This window comes from Aphis gossypii, chromosome 2 (genome assembly GCF_020184175.1).
Source record: "Aphis gossypii isolate Hap1 chromosome 2, ASM2018417v2, whole genome shotgun sequence".
Taxonomy (NCBI): Eukaryota; Metazoa; Arthropoda; class Insecta; order Hemiptera; family Aphididae; genus Aphis; species Aphis gossypii.
The window spans coordinates 48,623,382-48,638,729 of NC_065531.1; the positions used below are offsets into that span (position 1 = coordinate 48,623,382).

The 15,348-nt window shown below is 24.6% G+C and overlaps 2 protein-coding genes across 2 annotated transcripts; one reads left to right on the forward strand and one right to left on the reverse strand.

Annotated features, from left to right (window-relative positions):
* Nucleotides 1–135: 135 nt before the first annotated feature.
* On the forward strand, nucleotides 136–3,708 carry LOC114120408 (ras-related protein Rab-18-B-like). Its single transcript, XM_027982293.2, has 6 exons — nucleotides 136–397; nucleotides 1,061–1,159; nucleotides 2,206–2,323; nucleotides 2,383–2,574; nucleotides 2,883–3,005; nucleotides 3,333–3,708. The coding sequence occupies exons 2-6, from the start codon at nucleotides 1,092–1,094 to the stop codon at nucleotides 3,432–3,434; spliced, it is 603 nt and encodes a 200-aa protein (XP_027838094.1). The 5' UTR covers nucleotides 136–397; nucleotides 1,061–1,091; the 3' UTR covers nucleotides 3,435–3,708.
* A 3,694-nt stretch (nucleotides 3,709–7,402) lies between these two features.
* Nucleotides 7,403–9,578, reverse strand: LOC114120479 (ribosomal RNA-processing protein 7 homolog A). Its single transcript, XM_027982396.2, has 7 exons — nucleotides 9,400–9,578; nucleotides 9,126–9,265; nucleotides 8,734–8,856; nucleotides 8,538–8,667; nucleotides 8,306–8,471; nucleotides 7,977–8,107; nucleotides 7,403–7,588 (listed from the first exon to the last, which is right to left on the reverse strand). The coding sequence occupies exons 1-7, from the start codon at nucleotides 9,422–9,424 to the stop codon at nucleotides 7,503–7,505; spliced, it is 801 nt and encodes a 266-aa protein (XP_027838197.1). The 5' UTR covers nucleotides 9,425–9,578; the 3' UTR covers nucleotides 7,403–7,502.
* Nucleotides 9,579–15,348: the final 5,770 nt, after the last annotated feature.

A 15,348-nucleotide genomic window follows, 5' to 3' on the forward strand; every position in this document is an offset into this window, starting at 1 on the left:
TTGTTATCAATCAAATCATAAAATAATTTATGACAGTAGCTGATGTTTAGAATATTATAAATAATATTATTACTGTTTTATTGTGCAAGTACCAAGTAATAACTTACTTATATTATCAATCATCAAGTGTTTTTGTGCTAATGTATTATTAATTGACTATTATTATTCATAATTCGTAAATTCTTTCTTCATTTGGTACCTATGTCTAAAAAATTGTACTTTATTAGGTATTACTCATTATTACTGATTAGTACATTATTTTCGTAATACGCAATATCATTATAAATTATTTTTTATTTTTTATTAATATTCAACATTATAACATTATAATAAAAAACATCTCTCGAGTCTAGGGAGTGAGTATCAAATTAAATTTGATATTTTAGAAGTTATCAAGGTAAGTTTACTTTATTATTTAATTTAATGTTGTAGCTACTTTCAAAATCATACAATTTAGAAGTTTAACCATTGTAATCATTGTATATTTATAAACTGTAATTGTTATGCTTTGGCTATTTTATTCTAGATTCTCATTATGCTGATAATTAAAATTATTATTGATTCATGATGATATTCTATTGATAGAAAAAAATTCTAAAGCTATACTTTTTAAGTATAACTAGTATATTAAGTAATATGTTTTTGTGATGTATCTCATCAGTGTCCCTACCAGGAATTTTTCATGGGAAGGGTCCAACATCCATCAAAATAAACTATCTTAATTTTTATAAACAATAAATTTTTTAATTAGTATTATTATTTTAAATATTAAATAAATGCATTTTATAAAGAAAAATCTAAGTGGCGTTTTATTTATTAATTTACTATTATACGAATCAAGACAGGGTCTGGACCCAGAGCCCACCCCCTTGATTGTGCCACTGTATCTCATAAATACAGTTAATAACTGATATTATGATAATTCATTTAAGAATTCTATAATTAATTTTTAATTTTTTGATTTTAAATATTACAATTTATAATCAATTACACAGGATGTAAATAAATCAATATAATTATTATAATTATAAATAAATCTATTAAATTTTCTTAATTACAGGTTATAAGTACAAACAGATAAAATAATTTTAATGGATCCATCAGTTTTAACAACATTGAAAATTTTATTAATTGGTCAAAGTGGAGTTGGAAAATCATGGTAAGCTGTATTTGATATAAATTGCAGAAACAAAATTCCTATATTATAGTTGAAAAATTGTAAATTTTTTTGCTGTTTTAGTCAAACTTAGTAATATTAATAATTTAATATAAGGTAAATATTTAGGTATAATGATAGGTTTTAAATATTATCACTATATTATATAAGTTTTTTTCCTTTGTAGGTATTAGATAAATAATTTGAGATTATAAACTTGATCTAATTTTTCTACAATGGTAATTTATTGTAATTAATGTGTCATAACATACTTATGATGTATAAAAGAAAATCTAATTTTTAGAAACAACTTGAATTATTTTATACTGATAATAAATTGTATTTTATGACTTACTTATACACATAAGTATATTATATTATGTTTATAATGGTATTGAATTAAAAATAGTATTTTATTATCTAAATGAAAAAAAAAATTAAATACAGGTGATACTTATTGATAAAATATTGAAAATACTATGTTCAAGTATATTTTTTATTTTATTTGTATCAGCAGTTATATTTTAAAATATCATTAAATTATTACACATTAAAAAAAAGTTTGCTACTAATGTAGTACTGTAAGCATACTAATTTGATTACATTTATAATAGGGATTTTTTTCTTGTAAAAGAGATATTTTATAACTACCTTTTAATTTTAACTAAATAGAACTGAAGTACAAACATAGTGCATCATAAAAGAAATTATTTGTGTTACTATTACATAATAATACAATATATTATTATAAAAACCTTCCATTTTATACCTTTTACTACTTATTTATTTTTACATTTTATTTAATTATAGTAGTATATTTTAGGATATATATTTTAACATTGGTTACTTTTTGAAGTCATAATAATAATTTATACTATTTTAGTTTTGTTCATAAGCATTTTTTACAATTCATCCCAAAAAATGTTCTAATTATTGTACATTTTATCCATCAACTATATGAGTTTTATTTTATATATTGGAAGTTTAATACTTACAATTTATTTAAGTTTAACATAATATTAATTTAATAAATCTCTATTTGTTTTAAGTTTGTTATGCAGATTTACAGATGATACATTTAATGAAGACAATTCAGTCACTATTGGTGTAGATTTTAAAATGAAAAAAATAACTGTTGATAATAATAATATTAAATTAGCCTTATGGGTAAATAATTAAATATTTAAATATAAGAGCAAATAGATTCATATAGAATGATTTTTTAGGACACAGCTGGACAAGAAAGGTTTCGTACACTCACTCCAAATTATTACCGTGATGGTCAAGGTGCTGTACTTGTTTATGATGTTTCAAACCGGGATTCATTTACATGCTTAGAAACATGGATTAATGAACTAAATAGATATTCTACGAAAACCAATATCATTAAAATGGTCGTTGGTAACAAAATTGATCAGGCAAGTAAATGTGCATAAAATACAATACATATTTGAATATAAACTTATATTTTATTTATATTTATAATTCTCAAATACACAATATATATATTTTTTAAATTCAATGAGTTGTGTTTGTTTACTAAATTTAAAAAATGTTTAAACATTTGTTCATAATCATAATATTGTTTGTAAAATATTATATGTGTACCAAGTATTTGAGTTTTTATATTTTTAATAATATATTTGAGGTATAGTAAACTGCTCTTTTGCTATAAATAAATTTATTGTAAGCATATTAATAATATAATTAAAATTTTTATCTTTAGGAAAGACAAGTCACTCGAGAAGAAGGAATTGCTTTTGCTCGTCGTCATCAAACATTATTTATTGAAACTAGTGCTAAGACAAAAGAAGGAGTTTATATGGCTTTTGAAGAATTAGTTAGAAAAGTAAGTTAATTATGTATGAAATACTCAGGTTTATAAATCTCTAGTCTACATATAACAAGATTTCATTAACATAAAATATAAATGATTCAAAATGTATTTTCGTGGCAAAAAAACTTATAACTCTTTATGTTTTTATTGTAAATTTGTAAAGTTAATATTTTCTCTTTAAAATCACTTCAATTGAATAATTGGTCTGCATAATGTATATTAACTATAAAGTTTTTAGTTTTTACATAGTATAAGTCATCTAAGAAACAAATATTACATATTGCTTGACTTTAAATATATATTTATATAATTAACTAAGTATAATTATTTTTAAAATAGATAATAAATACACCAAGCTTATGGGAAAAGCCTGAAGATGCCAATGTTGTTCGGTGTAATGATGATCATTCAGTATCGGAGGAAAAATATTGTTATTGTTAACTATTTAATCATTTAAATATTTATGGAAGGTTATATTATTTTAATGTAAAGTAGTCTAATACTTTGTAAATATATGGTAAATTATTTATAGCATAGATGAATGCTACGGATGAATCAGTATACATATTAATGTAATTACAACATATTTTGTTATATTATATTATTGCACTAAATAATTTTTAAGATTACTTTTTTGTTTGTAAACACTTATAAAATAATTAAATTATTATGGATTACTAATTTATTAAAAACATATTATTTTATGCCATTTATATTGATTTATTCCATTGTGATTTATTTTACAGTGATTATCTTAGTTTCCCATGAATTTATAAATTATTAATTAATCAAGTTAACAAATAATTCTTTTGTTATTTTTATAATTATACTAATGTGGAAAAAAGTTAGTTTGATTAATTAATCTATAACATATTGTATGAACAATACGATGAGGAACTTTGAAATTTGCTTTTTAGCATGTGTGTTGGCTTTTTGGAAGAAGGATGGTAGTCGATTAGTTACAGAATAATTTGTGAAACCATAACTGTTTGTTTGGTACCATATGATGATTTTGAAGAATAGTATTTCCAAGAGCACTTAACTGTCTCTTACCATTTATACTTGAATTGTTTTCAGTTAACAAGTGTATAAGTTAAGGATGATCTAGGTTTATCACTTGTATTACCTGCATTCAAAATAAATTGGAGACATATATTACTATATTATATTTATATATTTGTAATATTAACAATTCAAATGAACAATTGTGATTTTTATTTAAGACAAAAAGAAACCATTAATATTTTAAAATAAAATTAATGGAAATTTAATTTAACATTGTAATAATACTCTATATGATGATAAAGTGTATAACATATTATATATAATATTTTTTTGTCAATGCAATTTTCATTTCTTGTTAATAAAAATTGTATTACTATATGCTATGTACATTTTATATCCTGTATATGTGACTGCCTTGAATGATTTGTTTCAACTATTATACATCAAATATAGTTTGGACACCATTGGCTCAGATTATAAAATGGAAAAAACGAAAACATGGTAAATAAGATTAACAAAACCGCAGTATAATTTTAGTTAAATATAAAAAATAAAAGGATATAGGTGTAGATATTAATGATATTTACTATTTAGAGAGATTATTTTTCACATTGTCATAATACTGAATCTAAAATTAATTTCATAACAAATTTTAAATTTTTATCAGAATATGATTCAAATAACGTCAATACCTATGTTTTATTATATTTTATTGTTGTTTATAACTTTTTATACAAGTTTGTATAAAATAGATGGACAAATAATATAATTATACGAATATACACCTATTGCACATATTGGCTTTCTTTTTCGTTGTTTTTAGTATTTTTATCTAAACTATACATATTATAAATTTAAGATTAGGACATGTTTAAGCCTTTGAAGTAGGTATTAGAAAAAATCATGACATTAAAAAATGAGTTAAAAAGTTAAAAAATGTATTGTTTGTGTATTAAAGGTAATTACCTATACATTTTTAATAATAAAAATTGTTATTTTTTTATCAATTTATGTTATTTAATCTACTTGAGTTAATTTATTTTTATAATTTTTACAGCTATTCTCTAGTTATAATGTTAATACAGTGATAATGGATTGTTCAGTTTAATTATTTACACAATTTTATTAATAAAATGTTTATGAAGTTTATTGTTTGTGTATAAACATAATATTACTTAATTTTTGTGCTATACAAATTATTATTTATGGCTAAATATATTGCACATGTTTTCCTAGAATAATTTCAAAATCACTTTATATATTTTACAGGTTGAACTAATAAAAGTAGTAATTGTTGCAAACTTGCAAACAATGCATGATTTTAGCCAATTTTAGGTGACAACCAATTCATTTTAATAAAGTTTATTATTATAATATTTAAACAAAAATATAATAAAATGTATAAATGTAAAATATTAATTACCCACTATCTAAATTACATGCTAAAAAATTTTGTAACTACTAACTACTACTAATAAGTAATGATAAAGTGTATCCACATAAATAAATTAATAAAATTATCATGTATTATTTTGAATACTTCGCTCATGTTTAGCCGGCGAAGAGTATAGGCAAAATAGGTACATTACTGTAGTTTACTGTTGTCCGTATAATAGAGGTGTTTTCTAATTTTTTTTTTACACAGCACACTGTGCTCTTTACAAAAATTTTACGGTACAACGATTTTTTTTTTGTCATTATTTAATTTTTAGATTAAATCACTAAATTAGGTAAACACAATTCATTTTTATATTTCAGATTTTGAGAGGAGTGATGAATTTATTGATTTTACAATTATGTGTTTTTTATGTGTACTGTATACACTATAGAGTATACGTACATAAGTTTTGAATTTGAAAGTAATTTTAGATAGAAAATTGAACTAAGTTTGTTCTTTGGTGAGCTCAAAATTAAAAATTCTAGTATTTTGTTTAATAATCTGAAAAAATAAGGAAAATGGCCAATGGGAATTTTTAGGCAAATTTAATTCTTGACCAAATCGGTTTTGTTTAACTCAAAAATAATCGTTTAGTAGACACTTGAAATATGTCAAATTTTTGTACTATAATTTTCTATTTACGATTAAATTTAATCGTAAAATATTTCCAATTTTTATGAGCTATTTATAGACATTTTCAATTGTTCAATTTATTTCTACTTTTGTCGATTAAAAATTATTCACTGGGCGATCAAAATTTTTAAAAATTTAATAAATTTGGCCCGCGAACGTAAATACTAAATTGAAAATACTATATCCTATATATAAAAACAAAAATTTTTATTTTTATTACGATTTAAGGGGGTCCACAATCATTTTTACTAATTCTAAGGGGCCCAGCAAAGAAAACGTTTGGGAAATGCTGTTATTAAGTATAAACTGGAGACTGCACTACTGCAGTAGTGCAGTCTAATCCACACATTTTTAAATCTAAAAAAAAAGTAATCAAGTGGGTATTGTTGTGTTATACAATAAGACAATAAGTACACATTAATATAATATAGTATATGAGAACATTATCTGTATTCTCTTGTTAGTTATAATATTTTAATTCTTAAGTGAATTATGAGCATTTACAAATATTTAATATTTTACATACTCATAAGTTATAACTCACTTATAAATTAAAATATTGTAAACCAAGAATACATAATGTTTTTACCTAAAAGTTTGATAATTGGTCAATTCATTCTTATATCAAAACTAAAAGCATACTACTGAAACTGGTAAATGAAAATTTACTCTGTCAAATGTGTAAGACGAAAACAACACACGTGGGTGCGACCTCCGCGTAAATATAAAATAATAATCTTAATTAACTATGATTTTCATTTATCTGTGAAACTCTATATATTTATTTATTTTAACCTCTACATTCCTACATTAGGGTACGACCCCCTTCCTCACCATTACGACAAACAATTTAGGTTTTACTGTACTGAAGAAATTATGTATATGCATAACATTTTTAATAATATTATTATACACAGGTAGTAACAAGTAATGCAGTAATAGGTAATAACTTTGTCAATAGTTTTTAAGTTGAGATATTGAAAAAAAAATGGTAATATCTAGAGAATACACTTTCTTGAAAGATTCTAGGCTTCTATCATTTATATTTATCGCTTATGCATCTTAATTGGAAGTGTAAAAACTACAATACTTATATTTAATTTATAGATGAAATTGTATGAATTTGCCATAATGATGACTTGCACTGTGAACTTATCAAATTAAATTTGTTTACAGAAATCATATTAAAAAGTGTGTTTCAGGAAATTTTCCAATGGCCTATTGGACAGAAATAGTTAGTTCTTAAACATGTACTTCTTATTAAATTATTTAGGTATACCATGTACTCTGCAAATTCTTGCTAGCTTTTTACATTTTGAAATAACCATAAAAATACCTTTTTAAACAATTTATAATTGTGTAATAAAATTTTAATAAAAAATAAAATTTTTCGTCCAACAAACAGGATATAATTTATTCAACATACATCTATTTTAAAAAGGTTTAAATTTTCTGCTTTGCTTCAGTAATTCAATTTTTGATTTGTCATTATCAAACTTGTTGCGTAACTCCATCAATTCTAAAATGATACATGATAATATTATATTAATTAACAATTAACATATTTGTATTACAATTTGCAATTCCCATAGTAACTAATCCTCAAAATTTAGACTCAAAAAGATAACCCCAAAATTAAAATTATATGTAACTATAAGTACAAATAATCAATACTTATAGTTATAAGTATAATATACAATAGTTTCTAGATTGTAATTACAGTTAACCAAATAAGAAAGGTATCTTTAACTTTATTTATAAAATGTTATGATACTATTGTATAAGTATTTGATTAAAGTCTAATGAATCTTATTTTTTTATTTCAAATATTAAAAATAAAATGCAACATTTTATGTGGAGTTATTATTTTATGGTTAAGCAAATTATATAACATTTTAAAAACTTACGATTTATTTTAGTTTCTTTAATTTGAAATCGATAAAAGTTTTTCAGTGTTTTCTTTATCTTTTTCTTAGCCTCATTTTTCATTATGTTATTTTTAATAGCTTCTTTGCGTGCAAATCCAGGATTTCGCCCTCTAAAAATGTGGATGAAAAATAATAAGTAGGTAATTCACAATAAGTTAATAAATACAAAATGTTTATAAAAAAAAAAGCACATTTATGCTCCAAAATTATTTTCTTTGAATTTGCTATTTTAAACTTTTATATTCTCTAATAAAATTACAATAATAATTTCAAAAGATTAATTTGTCTAAAAATGACAAAAAAATTACTTTTTAGAAACAGTTTTCCACCCATCTTCGTCTTCATTGTCAACTGTTTCCTTTTCAATCTGTATTCGTGCTGCTGATGTTTTATCATATTCAGACATATATGTATCAATCTCAGATTGTAATTCTCTTACGTCAACAATATTGTCATTGTAATTTTCACACCATCCTAAAAAAAAATTCAACAATTAGTTAATTAAAATGTTAAGTGTAACAATTTATATTCGCTTTTTACGGTTAACTATATTTGTGATAGGAGCAGATTGCGTGGACAATATAAAAGGTTCACTTTCAGTACATTTCAGTGATAATGCATTTTCTAAGCCAGATGTATGTGCAAACACAACATAAGCCACTTTAAAACCCTGAAATTATAAACTATTATTAATTTAATACATAAAATATTATGTATAAAAAGTAAATGCTCATACTTTAATCGATTTTGGAATGAAATATTTTGATGGTAATACTTCTGGCTCAATTGGAGTGGGTTCATTGTGAAAAAATACAGATTTTACTTTACCACAGCGGCGAAATGCATGTTTCATAATTTTCTAAAATTATACAATTAAAATATGTGAAATAGTTATTTTTATAAATAAATATAATACAACTTTGTAACGATTCAAGTTCTCATAATAAAACATAATAAACTAACTAAATTGGTTTAAAAAGCTTTTGGTTAGTGTAGGTATTTGATAATTATTTAACAGTTAAAAATGCGTATTAAAATAAATATACGTAGCTTATTAATTATTGAATAATTAATAACTTATTCATAAATATAACGTATAAATTAAATTAATTTTATATAGATAATTACTTGATTGCAGAATTCAGGAACACCGACCACAAACAATGTCTGATATTCTGGTTTTTGAGCACATTTGTCCCTGGTTAAATGCATTTTTAAAAATAAATTACGAATAACTTTGGAATTTTCATTGACTTTCACTGGGAGAACTGCAAATATAAAATAAATTTTATAAATCCTTATAACGGATTAAAGTACTTACTATTATTGTAATGACTTATGGCTAATAAAACATTGAAGTAAATAGTAACAACAACAAAATATAGACAAATAAATTACGTACCTTTAAAGCCAACACAGTCTTCCATGGTGCAACAATTGATTCAAATATAGCGTATAAAGGGTCAATAACAAAATTAATATATTAGTGTTAATAATATTAACAAAAATTAACACATGTGAATATTTAATTTATCATGTAATTTATGAATACACAATATCACAATCACAAATATTCACAAACCATACCTTCAGCACGGACTAAGATATATCTTAGTCCGTGCCTTCAGCTTGTTATCACTTATCACCTTTATAACCACGACCATATAGATAGGGCCGTGTTTATAACCATAGTCGTACAGTGTGCTAGAATGATGAGCGCTTAACTTTCAAAACGTTGATCACACAACACTGCTCCGGTTTTTTTTTTTTTTGGCGCCCGCACTTATTCTTTATTTTGCCGCAATGCATGGCGATGAAATAAAAATATATGATATAATATTATACCTATCCGTACTTCATATTCGCCGCCGCAAGTCGCGACCATCATATCTATAATTAAACGTTATTTCATTTGATTAAAATCTTCATCGTGTTAATAATCCACCGCAAGATTTGTGCGAAAGACTTTGTTATGCTCAAATAGAAATGTTATGAAAATTCGATAAGAAAATGAAAAAAATCGTATTGAATCTATGATGTAGATTGTCGACTAAGCGAAGTAATGATTTCATATTAAAAATGAAAATGATAATATTTTAAGCAAAAATTGTTCCCCGGTCATTATACGCACGTCCGGGTACGTATAGATAAGTATAGTGTTTAATATTATATTATGCTATATAATGCATTTATGCATGTACATATATAAATATATAATAAATATTAATTAAACTATTAAAATCTTATGCCAAGTCTACAAAACAAAATAGAAAAACAATAACTTGACTTTCTCATCCCAAAACCAATAACATCACATTTTTATAAATATGCTAATTTAATGAATTAAATTAGATTTAGCTGGTACCGAAACCTATAATTTATTATTATAATTAAATAATTAATACTTAAAATATTGTTTTTTACCTATAGGTATACATAACTATGTAAGACATATCAAAAAGCTATCAAACATTATTATGTCGCATATTTTAATTTTTAATTTACTCAATTGATAGCTCCGCTTATAGATGATTTAATATTATAAGCATGATATTCGTATTGATTATGTGTTGCGCATATGGAATGTATATAATTTACGACATGCTCATCACGACTACTACAAACAGATTGACATTCAGAAACTTTAATCTGCAAATTCGAAATTTATAATTAATGATTTTCTGTACTTATCCTGTATGACATGTTACATACTTACGTTCAAGCGAGTCTATAGACTAGTATAGGTACGTAGTTTATTTTTAAACAAAGGAAAATATTTCTTAACAAATTAAAATTTTTTTTCGATTATATGGCAGGGGCAGATCCAAAAATTTATCAAGGGGGGAAGTGTAATACGATACGTATCTAATGCTGAATATAACTAGTACTTTTCACAAGTGACAAGTCACAATGTAATGCATTTTTATATAATAAGCTCAAGGGGGGATATTTACACTATTACCTCCCCCCCTTGGATTCGTCACTGTTATATGGTTATTGTTTTTCTACTTATATAAATTGCATGTTAACATTGTTAACTAATAATTACAACTATACCCCCTCCCCACAACTAGAATACATCGTAATCCTTTTTTTTTACATATTTGTAAGTAGGTATACAATGTTCATTTTAATAATGTAATTCACTAATACCTCTATAAGTACAAATTAAGTTATATTAAATGCTAAGCAGTAAATCAGTTTTCTATACGGTTGTATACCTACAACTATGTTAATAACTACCTATACGATTATTATGATAGTCTACTCACAAATTAAGATAATTATCTCCAATCTTACTACATTTTCTACATTGTAGTATAGTTCATACTTCATAGTAATCACTATAATCAGTCACCATCTAAAGTCTAAAAATGTGTATTTTAGTGCAAAAGTTTATTTCTTTTTTAGTAAAACTGTAAACTTTATCACTTCCAAAAAATATACAAAATAGATATATATATTTATATAACAGTGAATGGTGACATGTTATGTTTTTGCATTTTTCGCTTGTACTTCAATATTGACAATGAGCTCTGTTCGTAGATTTACTCGTCATATTTTTTTAAGGTAGGTATTATATGAATAGGAGGGGGAGCTGGACATTTTCAAGATTGAAAGAAATTTTTTTAATGTGAAAATATGTTTTTACACCGAGTGTGATGAAAAAACAAACAAATTATTACTATCGGATCGGACTTATTAACTTAATTTATTTAACGTATTATTTTCCAATTTAAAAGTTTTCATATGGATGTTATAGACTATAGGCATATAGTAAAATAAGGCATTTTGTTTAGGCAAATAGTCAAAGAATTTAATTTTTATGTAATTTCATTATCAACCTAGACATTCAGCTAAATGCCTATTTTAAGTCAGGTAAATAATAAAAATGCAACATTTTGTGTTATTTTAAAAATGTAACTATATTTTTTATTAATTATTTAAAAAATACTATTAATATGTAAAATACGTAGATATATGGCATATTTTTAATTTTGTGTCAATATCGAATAACAGTACTGTTGTTTTAAAATGTAAACTATAAATATATATAGTGGCGCAACTAGCACTATATCTTAGGGGGGTTATTCTTGTTTATAGCCCTACCTCAAAACCAAACCAAAGGTAAAATATTTTTTTTGGGGGGTGGGCTTAGCCCCCAAAGCCCCCCCCTAGTTGTGCCTACGATATATATATATAGGTTATTAATAATAAGTAATAACCTATATATATAAACAGGGTTCGGGACTAATAGCACTAAAAAGTACTAAAATATGCGCTTATATATGACACGATAAACTTAAAAATATGCACTAAAAATGAAAAAAAAAATACTTAAAAAGTCATTAAAAAAAGGATTCATTTCATATAAATATAAAAAACATTAATAGAAAATTAACGTAGGTAATTTGTTGTATGAGAACTTTATCTATATATTGAATACTGTGGGACAAATTATAATCTCATTGATTATAATGAAAAAAATATGACGTTACGGAAAAAGATACAGTCGATACAGAATATGCGATTGAATTGTACAATAATTTAGTTCAGTATGTGTACCTATATAATATATTGTGTACTGTGTACACGATTGCATGTAATATTGTAGTATATTGAAATATTTTTTATATATTTTAAATTTTGATCGTTTTTATTTGGATTTTAAAGTATAATTTAATGTCACACAGTAAATTGTTTTCACTGTGATCAATTTGTGACAACCGAGATAAAAAAATAAGACTACGAAAAAACTCAAAACAAAATAAATGATGCAAAATTGAATCCAGGTAAAACTAAAACTCAAAACCAATATAACTGATGTCATAAATAATATGATCTTATTGAAGTAGGAAGTGCATGGGCGCCCATAGGTAACATTTTAGGGGGGTCAAAATAAAAAATTCTCAAATGTTAGATAATAAAAATAATAATAATATTATGATAATATTTATTGAGCTACAAGTTCATAATATGTTTTGTCCAGGAGGGCAAGTGCCCTATCTTGCCCCCTCCAATGGGCGCCCATGAGGTAGTGTTAAACATATTATTTTCAAACCAAAAACTAAAACTGAAAATATTATTTATGTTGTACCTACCTTATGAAAATTATTTTGAAAAAATCGAGGAGTCATAAAGCAACTGGTCAGTGGTTATAGTGGAAGGGATAATGACCTAAAGTTGAGCAGTTTATATAAGAAATAAATACAATATTCCTTGAATGGAAATCTAAATATTATTTAATCTGTGTACAACTCATAGGTGCAATTAGATGGGGGCTTGGGGGATCTTAGCCCCCTAAATATTTGGATAGCCCCTTCAAATATTATTATTATTTTAGATATTATCAATGTTGCACATTCCATAAACAAAATATACACGCATTGCATTTGTTCTAGCCCCCCCCCCCCCCCCAAAAAAAAATTGACCATAGTTACGCCTATGGTACAACTTGTAACTTAAAAATATCAACACCTCATAAAGGCGTTGTAATAAAACCAATAATATCGGCTGATTTTAATTAAAAAATAATAAAAACAATAACCAGTACCTAACTAAAAACTAAAAAAAATTTGTAATTATAGTATAACCTTTTTATTCATTTTTTATACTCGTACTATCACACCTAATTTGTAATTTCCTATATATATATATTTATAATTTTAATTTTAAAACAATAGCACCGAAACACATGAAATTAAAAATATTTCATATACCTAGCTATAAGTATTTAATATATTAGTAGTTTTTTAAAAAATAAAATAGCAATAAATAATTAATAGAAAATATACTTCAATGTTGCATTTTTATTATTTGCCTGACTTAAAATAGACATTTAGGCTATTTAGTTAAATATTTAGCGGATAGTGAAATTGCATAAAAATTAAATTCTTTGACTATTTGCTTAGGCATTTAGTGAATTGCTTGATTGACTATAATATGTCATCTATACATAGTATATTTATGCCTACGACCTGACATGAATATACTATTATCACCCCATCAGGCATCAGTGATGTTTTTTTACTTTCACGCAATTATACACTTATACGTATTAAATAATAATCATTTAAAATAATATTTGATAAGTGATATTTTGAAATTATTATTTATTTTAGAGCAGTACTACAATTTTATATTTCTATAAGATAGTTAGTAATTTATTTTCTTATTAGTATTGCGATAGGCTGAATATTTATAATATTATATAACAATTATATATACATTATATTTTTTTTTCAAATCATTTCACTAACTGTCAGGGGCGTACCCAGGGGGTGGTTTGGGGTTCAAACCACCCTCAAATTAACTTTCTCAATTTTTTAACCTTATTATTTTTATAAAATAAAAATATATTATATTATATTGCACAGCCCTGTGAATTATAATTTTGTTCATCAGTATTTGAAAATAAAAAAATAAAAATTAAAGATTATCTAATTGTAAATTTTGTACTATAACGTTAAAAAATTAAAAAATTAAAATCACCCCCAAAACAAAATTTTGGACACACTCTTACTAATCGTTATCCACTATTCACTAATATAGGTAGTATTATGTATACATCAAAAAAATACTCAAGTAATATATTCAAGCTTGAATACTCCATCTACATAAATGAGCTATATCGGTTTAAATCGTACTGGTACAATAAGTAAAAATTTTAAATGAATATAATTAAATAGTGAAAACAATAGATACAGATTTTTTTTGTGGTCATTTCAATATATTAATTAGTAACATTTCAGGGTTCAGAGTTACCTACAATTCGCTACTGCAGCACTCACAAGTTCAGTATTCACGTCCCTTCACCGAACATATGGTGATAGGCGATAGCTAAGTAATATAAATATGGGATAAACAAAATAACACTACAAGGCAACATATATTATACTTTCATGGTGAGCTTTTAATAATTATTTTTTATTCATGATATAGGTAGTATTAAAATAAACAACTTTTATTTTTTTGGGAGGGTGGGGGAATTAAGGCTTTAATTACTGTGGTTATTAGCCTAATACTGCGGGAGTATTGTTGGAACTGTTGGAACACGCGTGATTTTATGACGTATGTGCAAAGATTGGTTGCTATAACTGCCGGGTGGTCACCCATCCGAGAGCTATAGCATTATAGCAACATCGGAGATCGGACGTTGCGCACACTAAGAGTGTGGACGCAACTGAGTGTAGACATCGCGCCACTCAACGAGTTTTTATACCAGTTAAATGATAATACGGTTCACGAGTATCTATAAATAAACCATAAAACTAATATTATGCGTCTACCATAATATAATATTATATACACGTAAACTACCTCTAGAGTATATACTTAATGTCCAAAATAT